The sequence below is a fragment of the Phyllostomus hastatus genome, unplaced genomic scaffold (genome assembly GCF_019186645.2).
Source record: "Phyllostomus hastatus isolate PE091 unplaced genomic scaffold, TTU_PhHast_1.1 phas_scaffold_501, whole genome shotgun sequence".
Classification (NCBI taxonomy): domain Eukaryota; kingdom Metazoa; phylum Chordata; class Mammalia; order Chiroptera; family Phyllostomidae; genus Phyllostomus; species Phyllostomus hastatus.
Genome location: NW_025334033.1, coordinates 31,041,273 through 31,056,285, shown reverse-complemented (window position 1 = coordinate 31,056,285; position 15,013 = coordinate 31,041,273). Strand labels below are relative to the sequence as shown.

The 15,013-nt window shown below is 45.3% G+C and overlaps 1 protein-coding gene across 4 annotated transcripts in view; it reads right to left on the bottom strand.

Moving 5' to 3' along the window:
• MAP2K5 (mitogen-activated protein kinase kinase 5) overlaps positions 1-15,013 on the bottom strand; it is a 254,155-nt gene that overhangs the window by 10,137 nt on the left and 229,005 nt on the right. Inside the window, exon 22 of one of the 4 annotated variants that reach the window (XM_045823536.1) lies at positions 11,526-12,040. The exons of the other annotated variants lie outside the window; for them this stretch is intronic. Coding sequence (XP_045679492.1) covers positions 12,011-12,040 — 30 coding nt within the window. The 3' untranslated portion in view covers positions 11,526-12,010. Of the gene's footprint in view, positions 1-11,525; positions 12,041-15,013 lie in introns of those variants that run through there. 4 annotated transcript variants of the gene reach the window in all.

Below are 15,013 nucleotides of genomic sequence, written 5' to 3'. Positions count from 1 at the left end.
TACTTAGATGTGAATGACAATAAAAAGATTCCATATAAATATTTGTGAGATGCAGCTAAAGTAATACCTAGAAGGCAATTTATAGCTTTATATAGATTATTAGGGAAAAAAGATGGAAAATTTATGAGCTAAGTATCCAATTCAATAAATTATAAACATAACAAAAAACCCAAAGAAAACATAAAACAGGTAATAAAAACACAAAGGAATTAAATAGCAAGATATCAAGAGATGATCAAATTCAGTAAAATCCTGGTTATTTAAAAACAGTAAAGTGTATTATCCGTTGACAAAACTGGTAATGGGAGGACACAAGGAAACACCAAGAACGATAAAAGGACACATAATCACAAATCTGGTAAAAACTTAAAAATAATGACATACCATATGAATGGTATGAAGTCAGCATATTTGAAAATGCCCAATGATGACTCAATATGAGGGGGGGGGAAGAGCGTGCGAGTGTGTGCGTGCGCTGGGGGCAGTGGGAAGGGTGACATCACAGTGGTGACTGAGAGGGGCCAAGGAGCACTGACAAAATATCACCCCACGAGGTGAGTCACAGGTTCAGAGCCCTGAACCTTTAACTTTTCAAAGCATCTCACACCCACTGTCTCATTGGACTTCGAGAGGCATCCAGTTGAGTAAAAGCTGCCATCTCTTAAGATCTACCTTAGTAAAAGCTTTTCTAGTTTCTTAATAAGGAGAAAAAAAAACATTCAAAGACTAAGGCTAAAGTGGAAATTTTTTGTTGCTATTAAATCAACAACAACAAAAACAGATAAAAAAATTGCTAAAGCCACCAGGCAGCAAAATCTCGGGCAGTTAACTTGAACTGAAATGCCACTGTTTTTACTGGTTTGCGCTCTGTGCCCCCACCACGTGAGCCTCACTCAGGTCAATGCAATGGGTCCCTGCTGGGGTGCGTGTGGTGTGCCCAAGGGGCTGGCTGGGGCAGCCCTTCCGGAAAGTCTGAAACAAGAGCATACTCAAGGCCGAAGCTGTCACGTCTGCTCTGTTAACTGCAGGCCCGAAAAACCCGTTAGTCTAGAGTTCATGCTGTCAGCACCCAGCGTTTCTATCTGAAACCGCGCCCTGTAAGGAAGGCCACAAAAAGGAGCAGACCATTTGAAAATTCCGATCATTTTGTGTCCCGGCAGCAAATAAAAATCATCAATAGAGCCCACTTTTAGCCTTGAGCAATATTTTCTAAAACAAAACACAAAGAACCTGTGGTACTTAACTATTCTGTTATTGATTTACTGTGGTTTGCAAGGTAATGTTGAGGAAAATTAAATGTACGGAAGCCTGAAATGCGTTTTCTGTGGCGCTGCACGGTGCGCCCTGTGCTTTGTCAGGCGCTGTCACTGGTCTCGCGGTAGTGAGATGGCAGAGGACGTGCACTTCATCTGGTCACAAATAAGCTGGTGCCCTTATGGAGCCGAAGTCTGTTTTCACTGTTAAGAAGGACGGTTAATTCATTTACAAGCTTGCTTCTTCTGGTAGTTTTGCTCCGGTTTGCAGAGAGACTTTAAGTCAATAAAATTCAATGTGGATCTACGAGAGGCTTCTATGCGCCTGGCTCTGCCATTGGGTTTTAGAGCCAGAGAACTTCCCCTGGCATCTCCACGGCTTAGCTGGCCCCCTCAGAAAACAACACAACTTTAACAATCCGAAGTCTACCCTAATACTGATTCAAGAGCAAAGTGGTCATATTGTTTCAAACTTGGGCAATTTATTCAATACAGGCAGCATTATCAAGCCATCTGCTTCCTATTCGGTGAGACAGCCCAGTTTCAAACCTAGGGGCACTTTACATAGCGACAGGTCACCATAATTTGATACCCTTAGCTAAGACTAAAAATCTGAAAGTTAAACTAAAACTGCAACAACTTACTTTTAGCTAGTCCCTCGGGACTTCATTCAAGCCAATTTTCTGGTATTTCAGACTCAGTGCTAACAAGCTTAGTATCTGGCTTCCCAGTATAAAGCAGAAAAGTTGGTCAAATGGCAGAGAGAGCAGGGAGGTCTGCTGGAGGGAGAAGGACAGAATTAGGAAGTGACACCTACTGGCAACAGCTCACAGCAAAACGGAACCCCAGCCTGGGGTCAGCCAGGGCAGAGAGGCGAGGTCTACACGCGTCAGCACCAGCAGACGCTGGCTGGGCGGAACCCAGGCGGTAGCCAGTGTCCCTGACGATAAGCCGAAGAAAGTCTGTGAAAACGCTAAGTCCCGAGGGGTACAATCTGTTTCAGAAGACATGAAGCATGTCATACATTTAAGGAGACCTCTTACCTATAATGTTTTTTTTTTTTGAAAGTTCTGATTTTAAAGAGAATGAACTTCAGTTATCCGAGTATTTCCTTACATGCAGCAGCCTATTCACCGTGATGCTGAAGGGGAAGACTCGCTGCCCCGTGGGTTTAGGGTCGGTGTTCGGCACGGTGAGGGGCCTCCCTCCGCCCAGCTGCCCCTCTGCAGGGCGTGCGCTGGGCAGACAAGCCCTCAGACCTGCCGAATTCAGGGAGACAGACAGGGCCACGTTGGGCCCAAGTTTATCTTGGCTGCCTTTGCAGAGAGTTTGATTATTCCTAAGATTTATGGCCAACGCAGAGGGAGAAAAGAAATACCTCATAGGGCAGATTTATAACTTCATCTTGGATTTTTTATTTCCTAGTAACATTATGGATGACATCCTATGACAGCATCTTGGCATGACTGCAGGGCAACTTGGAAACTCAGTGGGAAGTGCTGTATTTTGGGGTTTGGAGCATTTTGTGCTCGCAAAGGTCGAGTAGGAAAGGACCAGGGAAATGAGCTGGGGAGACGGCCGGAGAGTGAGTGTCAGCTGGTTTAATTTTCTGTGTCAACTCTGAAAATTAGATAAACAATGACAAACCGGGCTTTTTAAATGAACTTGTCACTTCTGGTTTTCTTGACACAGGGTAACATTTTTCCAGTCCTGGTAGTCCTGAAGACCGATTTAACCCCTGAAAGGCTCACCTAAGGGTTCTCAAGTCCCCACATCTGAAAACAAAAAGATTTAGTCCAACACTATAACCCTGAAAAGACAAACTAATTACCTTTGAAACTTAAATACTTTCCTCATAACAATTAAGGGAACTTTGCCTAGTGCCAAAAGGTCCACTCTTTTGCAGGACAGTCTCAGCAACTTCTGTTTTTTTCCTTCCCATCATCTTCTTGGCTCCCCAGACCAACTCAATCCCTCAACGTGGTCCTCTGACTTTTCTGTCACTGTCCCAACCAACACTGCCCACCTAGAGCAGGAACTGGTTCTCCATGCACCCACTCAGGTGGGCGGACAATGCTCATGCTCCGCTCTCTGCTTTTCTCTGGTTATGAAGGCGTGGGGTACAACTGCGCTTTTATATGACCTGTGCTATTGTACGTCTATATTTTGTCCAAGACGTGCTCCCTGGTGGTGAGGGGAACAGATCAATCTTTTTAATAGCTGTCCTTATATTGGTTTGGCCAAAAAGTTCATTTAGTTTTTCTGTAAGATGGCTCTAGTAGCACTTAGTTGTCTTTAACTTCATTTGGAACAATTTTGTTAGATTGTATTGTGACAGTTGTCATATCAGTGTGCATTAAGAAAGATTATCAAGGTTAATGAATTGTTGTGTAGCCATCTTAATATTGAAGATGGAAGAAAATATGCAATATTTTTGGCATATTATGCTTTATTACTTTAAGAAAGGTAAAATGCAACTGAAATGCAAAAAAAGATTTGTGCAGTGTATAGAGAAGGTGCTGTGACTGACTGTGTCGAAAAGGGTTTGCAAAGCTTTCTGCTAGAGATTTCTCAAGGGATGATGACCCATGGTTGGGTGGACCAGTTGAAGTTGATAGTGATCGAATTGAGACATTAACTGAGAACAACCAATGTTCTACCCTGTGGGAGACAGCCGATATACTAAAAATATCCAGAGCGATAAAGTTACTGGTGAAAATGAAAATGTGTCTTTTATTTTATGGAAAAAACCATATGGACTTTTTGGCCAACCTAGTATTTATTCACAGATAACCAACCCAGCTTGATGTTGATTTGGAGAGAGAAATACGCATGTTTACAGATACCAGCACTTGAGTAGGATTTCTGAGTTCACCAAGTACTGTCAAGGCCATTACCTAATTCAAGTGTAATAACCCACCCCAAGAAGTAGCTGGATAGCATTACTGCAATTTGTGAATTTGAAAACCAGGTTCAGATGAGCTAAGTGATTTGCAAAGGTAGAGCTGGGATTCAAACTGGACACCAGCTCCAAAGCCTGTGTCCTTTGTTATAATATGGTAGTAACAGCAATACAGTAGCTGACAGTGTGAGCACCAATGCTGTGCTGGGACTAGTGAGGTACTTTACTTGCATTATTTCACACAATCCCCAGCCCTGTCAGAAGTAGACATTATTTTATAAACAGGAAACTGAGCTCCAAGGCTGTGAGGAGTGGGCTGCTGGCTGAGGCCGAAGTCGCAGGGCCGGCCTGAGCCCAGGCTGCTGGACCTCATGCTGTCCCTCTTTTCCCACTCTTTTCAGCTGGGAGAAGCAGCCCCTGCCCAACAAAGCACAGGTCCCGTGGTCCGCCCTGGATAAAAGTACAGAACAGGAGATTCAAACCCCTCCGATCCCAGTCTTTGCCTCATCCCTAAATTCTAGTGCCCTCTTCCTTTTCAGTATAGAAGAGTCTCCTTTTCCATAGTTTCCCAACCTTCAAAATCAGCCCTGCTGCTGCCAGCAAACTATTGAGAAGAAAACCATCTGATTCAACGACTCACAGGAAGGGCTGAATGACTCGTGAGAGCACAGGGCTGCGCGAGTTTGAAGAGGGGATGCCTGCCCCGGCTGGCCACCCCTCTGACCCTCCGGTGACCACAGTTCTTGGTGAAAGGGGCTCCTGGGAGCCTGTGGATTTCATTCTCCAGGGTGCAGCTTTGCCCCTGGCTCTGTGAACTTTGTCTTCTGTAGAAGGAGGAGAGTAGCACCTGCCTCACAGGAGGGCTGTGCGTGGGTAATCCCCGGCACAGAGGCTATCATAGAAGTGGCTCCATAGTCATGACTGCCAACGGCCTGCACTTGGCAGGACTCACACTCCGTTTCCAAGGTCATTGTGTGATGCCTAACACATGTGCACGGCCAAGTGTGGAAGACTCAGGACCAGCTCTCCTAACAGCTGCGCGCCATGTGGTTGGATGGGCAGTGGAGAGTCAGGGGCCTTGCTGTCCAAGTATTAAGCACAGACCCTTACCGCTCACTGAGCAGCGCCTCCGCTGAGCCTCAGGCCCGAAGACCCAATTTGCTCCCCCCTTTAAAACAAGAGTGAACAGTCTTCCCTGGGTTCAGAATTCCGTGTTGCTAAATCACAAAACAGGAAAAAGGGGTCCCAACTGTTGCACCCGCGCACAGACCGCAGACAAGACGGCGGTGCCCTTGGACAGCATTTCAAATACAGTTTATTAGTGTGTGATATGAAAAGGGTGTTTTTATTGCATGATATAATGCAATGGGACCTTGGGCGCTCTGTGGAAAGACCTCACACTCAGAAGTGTAATAAACCCGTAGTCCCAAAAACATTATACTGTACATTAACCTATCATTAATGGCACATTAGGGCTAGGGGCATTGCACGCTTGCTGGTCAGGGCTCCATCAGGACAGTGTCGAGAAAACCACACAGTCTTCCCAGGCTTAAAACAAATAGAGAAAATAAATATTCCTGATGTCTACAGGCAGCTTTAAAGGAAGTTCAATCCCGGCTCTCTGCCTTGTAATTTCCAAGCCTGCTTTTTTAAGAGAGGAAAATACACAACTAAACAAAAGAAGAAAACAGCCCTCTTGCAGTTTACACCCAGCTACTGGCTGTGTAACCTCAACGCTGGCTCAGCAAGGCCACGAGCAGACGGGCACCTTTGCTAGCGTAAAAGCTGCCCAAAGGACACTCAGCCCGGACCACAGACTAGGGAGGCAGAAGGGGCCCTGGAGACTGTGAGTCTACCTCCCTCACTTTCTAGGTGGGGAGATTGAGGCTCAAAAAGATGAAGGAAGAGACAACCTATCCAACAGAAAAATGAGCAACATGTGTGGAAAAAAATTACAAATGGCAAATAAGCATATGAAAAAGTGTTCAAATTCATACTTAGTAAGAGAATGGAAATTAAGACTATAACCCTGGCTGGTGTGGCTCAGTGGACTGAGCACGGGCTGTGAACCAAGGGGTCAGAGGTTTGACTCCCGGTCGGGCACATGCCTGGGTTGCAGGCCAGGTCCCCAGTAGCGGGAGAGGCAACCACACACTGATATTTCTCGCCCTCTTTCTCCTTCCCTTCCCTCTCTCTAAAAATAAGTAAATAAATAAAAAAAAAGATACCAGGTTCTTAGAAGAGTCTTCTAGAAATTTAGAGAGGAAAAAAAAGAAAATTAAGACTACAGCTTGATAGCTTGATACCATTTACTATGTAGCAGACTGGCAAAGTTTAAAGTCTGGTAATTCAGCGTCGGGGAGGTGAGGGGACTGGCATTCTCATGCCAGCAAACAAAGACAGATATAGAAGGGAGCGATTGCTGTCTTAACAGCAAAGATCTGGGACTGGCCAAAAGGTCCCGGTTAAATAAATACGGCATGTTTGTGTTATGGAATACCACGTAGCCATTTAAAAGCATGAGGAAGGCTTTTATATGACACAGGAAATTCTCAAAGACACAAGTGAAAAAGCAAGGTAAAGAAAGTAACATGAAAAATTCTGGCTGAAAACACAAACTAGCATTGACAGTGTTTAACTCTGGAGTGTGGGGCTGGAGGCCATGACGGGGGTTAGAGGAAGATTAACTTCTTACTTATTGTATATCCTTCTATACCACTTGAATGCTTAAACATAATTTAAAAACTGCTTTTAGAAAGTGATGAGGCAGGAGCAAACACTTTGAGGGAACCTCTTACTTCCCAACTACCATGCCGAGTGCCTCGTGTGCTTCATCTTGTCTGTATTTGCACAAAAACAAAAACAGTAAGTTGGACACTATGGCCCCTTTCCCATGAAGCAGAAACTGAAGTTTCAAGGGGCAAAAGAATTTGTTCAGGGTAACCCCCTTATCCATCTTCCTTCAATAATGAAACAGAGTATTTGTAAAATAGGGAAATTCTTTCCACACTGAGGCAGCCCATGGCCACCGTCCTGGGGACAGCTCGCTTAACCAGGCAGTGATCGAGGATGTCGGGGAGAAGGCAAGACAAAAGGTTGCCGATGGTGGCCGAGGTCGAATCAAATTTCTGGAAATCAAATTTCTGGTGACCTCCAAAGGGGAGGGGTCCTAGGGACCCCAGGGCTGCACGCTGTTCAAGTAAATAACACTTGGCAAGCAGGGCTCAAACACATGAAGGGAAGTGTTTCCCTAATTAAAACTACATCAGCTTCAAAGCAGACGCAGTTGCGGTTCCATGGACAGGCGCTGCTGCAGACCACAGAATCACAAGGTGGGGGCGGGGCCTGGGAGTGTCGTGGGAGCCCCCAGGCAGCCCCCGTGTAAGGCCTGTCTGTGCCAAGTCTTTGGTCGCTGCAGTAAGATAGCTCTCTGTTTTCTCACTCCTCCATTCTTCCCAATAAAACAGTCTTGTGATTTTCGGGTAACAGACTTTGCAGCGACATTTTAAAATGCTAGATTTTATTTGTCCTAGGGTCTGCCAGCACACACTGTAATTAAAATGTTGATTAGTAAACAGTTTAAATATATGACAGACAATGCAGTTAAAGCCTACAGTTAGGTCAATATGTGATTTAGATTTGCCATTTAAAAAAATCTCATTTAAATTTTGCATACATTAATCACTACCACACTTCAAGGTTCTGATATCCACCTGACTACAATATTAAAATAAAACTTGCTGCCCCAGGGAAATCCTACTTATTCTTAATTGTTTCGAGGCTTTGATGGGCTTTTAATCTAAGATTAATTTATGCAATTTTAAATAACTCTTCTTATGATTAATAAGCTTGAAAATTAAAAGGAGTCTAAAGCAATTATAATGAGCATTTGGTCATAACCTCATTAGAAGAAGGAGTGAAGGATACAGCTCTAGAATTCTTACAAGACCACAATTTAAGGTTACTTTTAGAGAAGTCAAACATAGTTCCTGAAATTGCAAAGGCAGGTTAGCAAAGGTCAGTGTTAAAATGACGGCTAGCTAGATTAGCATACTAATGATTTTCCCTGAGAGTGACAGAAAGGACACTGAAAAGAAGATGCAGAAAGAGAGACAAGTGACATGTTGCCAAGAAGTGACAGGCTCTGAACTCAGTTTCCTATTCTTTTGGCTGGAGACCCTCATGGAAATTCAGAAAGAGCCAGAGCGTTAGAACCTCCCTTTACATAAACAGTTCTAGCCAGAGCATCTGGTCCAGGGGATCGGGCGGACATAGTCCTCCCCTGTCGTGGTAGCCTCGTGTAGCCGCTGCCCTGCTTATGAGCCAGCAACAGCAGCTCGCAGCCAAGTTCCTCTTCGGTGTGCAAAGCCCTGCCAGGCCCTGGATCCGCCTCACCAGCTAACTTTACCCCTTTCATTTCCTCCGGTTTCCGCTGTGCTATTTCTTCTTCCTGGAACACCTCCTGTTGCTACAAACAGTGGTGATGATCATACTAATGGCTAACCATTCATCAGGCACTTATTTATGCCAGACACTGTGCTAAGCATAACACACTTCTACTTAAATGACCTGCTTTGTGAGACCCAATTTTTATAGGTGAGGAACCTGAGCCTAGAGTCAGTGACACGTCTGAAGATGGGGAGCCAGTAAAGAAGAGGTGGAGGGATGGGAGGAGCTGGCTCTGCTGAGCCACCGCTTCCTAATTTCTGCATTCAGACAAATTCTAACTCCTGTCCAGGTCCGGCTGGAGCCAAGCTGCCTCCCTGACCACTGAGCCCTCTCACGGGGGGCGAGCCAGCAGCGCACAGCCCGTCCTGCCTTCTCTTAACGTCTCCTGTGGGTGTGTCTAGTCTGCTCCTTCAGGACCTGATGTTTCTTCTGTTCCATTTGAACCCATCACAGCACCTCACAGAGGCAGACAACAAATACCTGTCAAACAATCGACTGTTTCACAATAACTCCCTCCAAAAAGATGCTCGTTACATCTTACCGATAACAGAGGACAGACACAAAACGTGAAGGCTTTCTAATGTCTGGGAGGAATAACCCATAGAGGTCCATCCACCCTGAAGAAATGACCGATTTCTTGGACACCAGCTGCAAACGTCCACCATTCATATACTTTGTTCTAAGTCACATTCAGCTACACTAAACACATCTATTTTCCAAGAAGTTACTAGTCAGAAATGCCCAGAACATTAGGAGAGAAAATCATGACCTAAAGGGGCTAGATGATTTAGAGTTCCACATATCTAGCCTTTTATAGCTTACAAACACACTTTAATCAACTTACCTAATTAAAAAATGAAGTTCAAGGTCAGTATCACTACTTCCATTTTACAGATGAAGCAGCTGAGGCTCAGGTAAGCTAAATAAATTGATTACCCAGTTACTTAGGGGCGGGGACTCTACCTGAAATCCTGTCTTCTGATACCCAGAACAATGCTCTCTCCAGTTTACCACGCTGCTTCTTGCCTAATGTTCACGGTGGACTCATTTCCAAGTCCTAGAGCCCATCCTCAGCCTCTCCAGACTTCACACTCAGGAGACAGAGTCTGTCCTGCCAGCTGTCGGACACATTCACCCCGCTGCAGTTCTCGCGCCGACTACAGAATGAGTGGGGCCAGGGCTCTGCGCCTGCGCTCGCTCCCGCTGCTCCCATCCCCCGAGGCCTGGTTGGTGAGGACCCCGACTGCTGTCCTCTAGCCTCGGTCTGCTTCCCGGCTGATTTCCCGATGGACCTGACCTCTGTTGGGCTCCCTAATCTGTGTGACCCAACTGCCTTGCTCACAGGTCTCTAAGGCACTCCCCAGTTTGGCTTCTGTTTCACCTGGCTCTCCGCACCCTGGTTTTATTGATATATATAATGGACATGCGGCACTGTTTTAAGTTTTAGGCGCACAGTGTAAGATTTGATATATATATATATATAGTGAAATAATTACCACAATTAGTTAACTTTCATCATCTCACATAGATACAAAAAACAGTTTTTCCCCTTGTACCAAGAACTCTTTTTATTCTCTCAACTTTCAGATACACCGTATAGCAGAGCTGACTACAGCCCTCATGTTGCACATTACATGCCTAGTGCGTACAGAACTGGAAGTTTGTACCTGCTGGCCACCTTCATCCAATGCCCCCGCCTCTGGTAACCACCTTTTTTGTGAGTGTTTTTAAAAACAGATCCTGCATGTAAGTGAGATCATACAATATTTGTCTTCCTCTGACTTACTTCACTTAGCATAATGCTAAGGTCCATCCTTGTTTCATTAATGGCAGGATTTCCTTTTTTACAGCTGGGTAATATTCCACTCTGTGTGTGTGTGTGTGTGTGTGTGTGTGTGTGTGTGTGTGTGTATGCGTATGCGTGTAACATCTATCCATTTATCCATGATGGGTGCCTAACTTGGCTGCTGTGAATGACGGTGCTACAAGCATGGGGGTGCAGCCAGCTCTTCGACAGTGTTTTCATTTCCTTCAGATATATGCCCGGAAGTACTACTGCTGGGTCATATGGTAGTTCTATTTAAAATTTTTTGAGGAACCTCCATACTGTCTTCCCAAGTGGCCATACGAGTTTACAATTCTACCAACAGTAGATGAGGACTCCAATCTCTTCTCTGCATCCTTGCCAGCCTTTGTTACTGGTTTTTTGCTGCGCACTTTTTCGTGCACCTGTCGGCTGTTCATGTCTTCTGTGTGAAGATGTCTCTTCAGAGCCTTCGCCCCTTTCAGTTAGATTATTCACTTATGTTTGTGCTACTGAGTTGTATCAGTTCTCTATATATTTTGGATATTTACCCCTTATCAGAGATTATATTTTTCCCCATTCTATAGGCTGTCTTTCATGTAGTTCTTTTTGATCACCTCCTCAAAAGAGATTTATTGAACAGCTTCTTGGTACCTTATATCCTGCTGGCTGCAGGGAATTCACTGGCTACGTAAAAGTTTTACTTCCTCACAGCACGCTCTGGAAGGGTAGGTTAGTGTCTGATCAGCTTCGTATTCCCTGCAGCTGTGCAACTCAAGCAGCTGGTCCGGGAAGTTTGCTGCTGGTTTCCAAGGAGATAAGCAGCCATGTCACAATGAACATCAGCATAGAGCTTCCTTTGTTGGGAAAGTTTCGCTACAAAAAAGTCAGCCAAAGTAAACAGAATGCTTTGAGACAGGCTTGCCTTATATTTTGGCACAAACTCCTTACCTTGTGCTCAAGAAACAGTTCAGGCACCTCCACTAGTCTCTGGTCCATCTTCGGGTAGCATTAAACTAGAGCACTAGCAATGTATTCTGCACATAGAACGTGCTCAGTCAAGTTTGCTGGAAAACAAATTTCTCCCAAACACAGGGAACAATATGCCTTGGAAGCGGCTCGCTTCCATTCCCGTGATGGCAGAAGTGGAGAGAGAGCAGGTCTGCGGCTGGGCAAATGGCAGACAGGACACACGCCACCCTCAGTGTTGGCTGTGGTCGACAAAACCAAGAAAAACAGTAACAAAAATTCTCACAGCTTCCCCTCAGATACCCAGCCAACAAACAGGAGCAAACTGCTGGTGATTACTTCTTCTCTTCCTGTCCGGTCTGCTTGCACGGTGGGCCATAAGGAGTGAGCTGAACGATCACCCCAGAGGGGCATCGTGGAGTCACGAGTACTGACCACTGTGACCCTACACGTTTCTTTGTGGGGTATTTGTATCTACTTTATTTCTGATGGCAAGAAATAGTCTGACTGAACTGAAATTCTCACGGCCACGATAACAACGCCCGGCCCTCCGAGCAGCAACAGACACGGCTCCGAGGGAACGCGGAACAGACCCATGTTCCTCCTGGCTGCGTGACTGCAGGCACGTGTCCATCAGCCTCTAAGCTCCGGTTTAACACATTGCTGAAACGGGAGTAAGAAAAATCCTCACAGTGGTTGTGTGAAGGTCAAGGAGATAATTATTAGGAAAAAACTCTACAAGCTCAGTGTTTAAAAAATATTATTTAATATTTTTCTCTATAATAAATCTATTTTTTAAAGGTTAAAGAACAGAAGACTTTCTGAATTTATCTGCAGCTCCAGGTTGCATGCAATTGTTATGCCAATTTTTTTGGAGTAAGTTCAGAGAAAATGTTGTGGTGTGGATTTTGGCTAGTGTGGGCAGCTGAGGGTCTGCTACTTTTCCTTATGATCCAAGCCGTGCCTCACACTGGGTGCGGAAAGTAATACACTCACGTAAGTACCCAACTGTTATCCCGTGAGGCCTGGTTCATTTGTGAGCCCATTCACAAAGTCTCTCCAGAAAACTCTGCTTGAAAGAAGTCCTGCCTTCCCCAGAACTTTTTTTAACTTGTTAAATCCGTATCACTACAACTCAGGAACTCTTTAGTGAGTTTTCCATGTGGGGCTGAGGACCAGGCTATATGCTAAGGCTACGCAGATAAATAAGATGTGATATTGTCCTCCAGGAACTCCTGGTCTTACTTATGTGCTGCTACCAGTTATGTAAATGAGCTACTGCCTCAAAGTGTGGAAAGGCACTAACAGAGGAACCTCCCTGAGGAAGGACGCTTAACAACAGAGAATCATCAGACCTACTGAGGCACCCCGGGGAGTAGTGCTTCCTAGGGGCTGAGTCAGTTGGGTCTTGGAGGCTGAATGGGAGTTCACCATGTGGACACGAGGAAAAAGCACAAGCAGAAATATGACCATGCAAGAATGTCTCAAGCATTTGGGGACCGCTAGAAAGGTAGCACACAGGGCGAGTGGAAAGGGGCGCCACGAGGTGGAGGGGCAGGCAAAGGTGGGCAGTGGTGAGCGAGGGCCTTTGGAGAGTCTGACATCCTGTCCCTTGCTTGGCTGTTTACGTCCTCACCTTCCTTGCTAGACGGTAGGTAAGCCGGCTGAGGTCAGGACTCGGGGCTGACATACGTGCCGCTTCCTCAGGATCAGGTGGGACGCTCTGCCCAGAGTGCGACACATGAAAATGGCAAGTGCATGCCAACGTGCACATGGTGATGCTCAAAGCGTATTCTCTCCTGTCTCACAACAGCAGAAATGGCTGAAAAAGTCATCTGCACGGGACGTGCAGTGGGTTATAATTCAGCCAGCTTCCTAAAAGCTATCGTTGCGTCTTCCTCTGGTGCTTAACCCACTTTCCAGATGAAGCGGCGCTGGTGCCTGCATGGGCGGGGGGGGGGCACTCCGAAGGCAGGGAGGAAGGAGCCTGTGCTTGGCCAGAGCTCCGCTGCCCTCCCTGACAGGGGAGGGGAAGCTTGTTCCGGAGGGAGAACTCTCCAGCCTCAGGCCCTGCCCACCCCCACATTCCAGGGCAGCCGACTGGCCTTCGCCAAAGTGTTCCAGAGGCAAGACTGGCTTAAAAAAAAATCATGTTTAATTTAAAAATTAGAAACTGGAGCAGGCTGTGAGCACAGGGGTTGATTGAAACAAAATTTAAATTCCTGTCAAGCCCATTTAAACACGGGGGCCCTTCATAGACAATTAGCTGCTCCCTGTGAACGCTGAATAAACTCAGGCCTGGTCACTGCGAGAAGAGAGGCGCCTACTGTGAGGCGCTGGAAAAAAAATTAACTAAAATCAGGCTGTATGAAATATTTAGCCTTCCAGGATATCACGGGGCTTTGAAAGTGTAAACAAGACAAAAATCGATTCCTTGGTGCCCTCAAATCAATCCCCCAAAATGGTTAGGGCATCTGTTTCTGCTAAATTTTGTTTACATCGGCAGATTTGCCTTAATTGCAGTTGTTTATCTCCCATTGTCCCCGGGGCCCTAATCTCCCGATTACTAATACTTAACACTCATTTCACATCTAAAGCTACTTCTAATCCTCAACAGGTTTTGGGGGCTCTTAAAATTATTGAAACCGCAGAGGCGGGAGACACAGCCTCTTTGTGAAAGGAACATTTTCTTATCTACTACCAGCTGGGCCCAATCGTCACCAGGGATGGTGACAACAAAGGTGCTAAAAGGCTCTTCCACAATGACTGCTGCTCCACTGGGGATTCAGAGGATAAAAAGGAGCTTTGATGGAAAAATCTGAACAAGAGGCTAAAGCAGTCCAGCCAAATAAAGTTACTGTCATAATCAAATGCTGTCAATCACCATGAAAATCCAATTAAAAATGTTTCAGCACAGCCCTCTTAAGTGGAAAAATGCACCCTATTTATACAAATTTTTGTCAACTCCACACCAATCCCACAATTAGAAAGTCCTCCTATTAATTGAATCCCCCCACCCTCAACTTTAAAAGAGATGTGGACCACTCAGAAGCCTTTTGAGGGAACTGAGACTCATGCAGGCTATTGGTATACAATTAAGAGTTAATCGGGTTACATCTGAAAATTCCATTTTTATTTGTGTCAAGGGAACCTTTGCACGAATAAATGAACAGTACCTATTCTCCTACTTCAGAATCAGCAACCATTTCTATTAGGAGAGCAGAGAACGGTAAACCAGGATACTGGAGAGAAACTAGTCCATGCTCTGGCAAATGTCTCTCGGTAGACCAAGGCCTAATGTTTAATTCTAGTCTTAAAAATTAAGTAGAGGACAGAAGGCCCAAATGTCTCTACTGCCTTTCTGCAGTTTCCGAATGGCCAAGTGAACCTCAAATTATCTACAGGCAGATCTGGCCCCCCAAATAACTGAAGCCACAAGACTTATGGTCTCCGTAGGTCTCTTTCAAAACTGCTACAAATTAAAAAGCAAACAACCCATTAAACAAATCCAGCTGGTTACAACTGTAAATAGGAAGCTTCTGAGATTTTTTCAGCCCTTGAAATTCCTGGTTAGACTCATTAATTATTGACAAGAATTGCATCTATTTATTGGAGTGTAGTCACAGGAAAACAAGT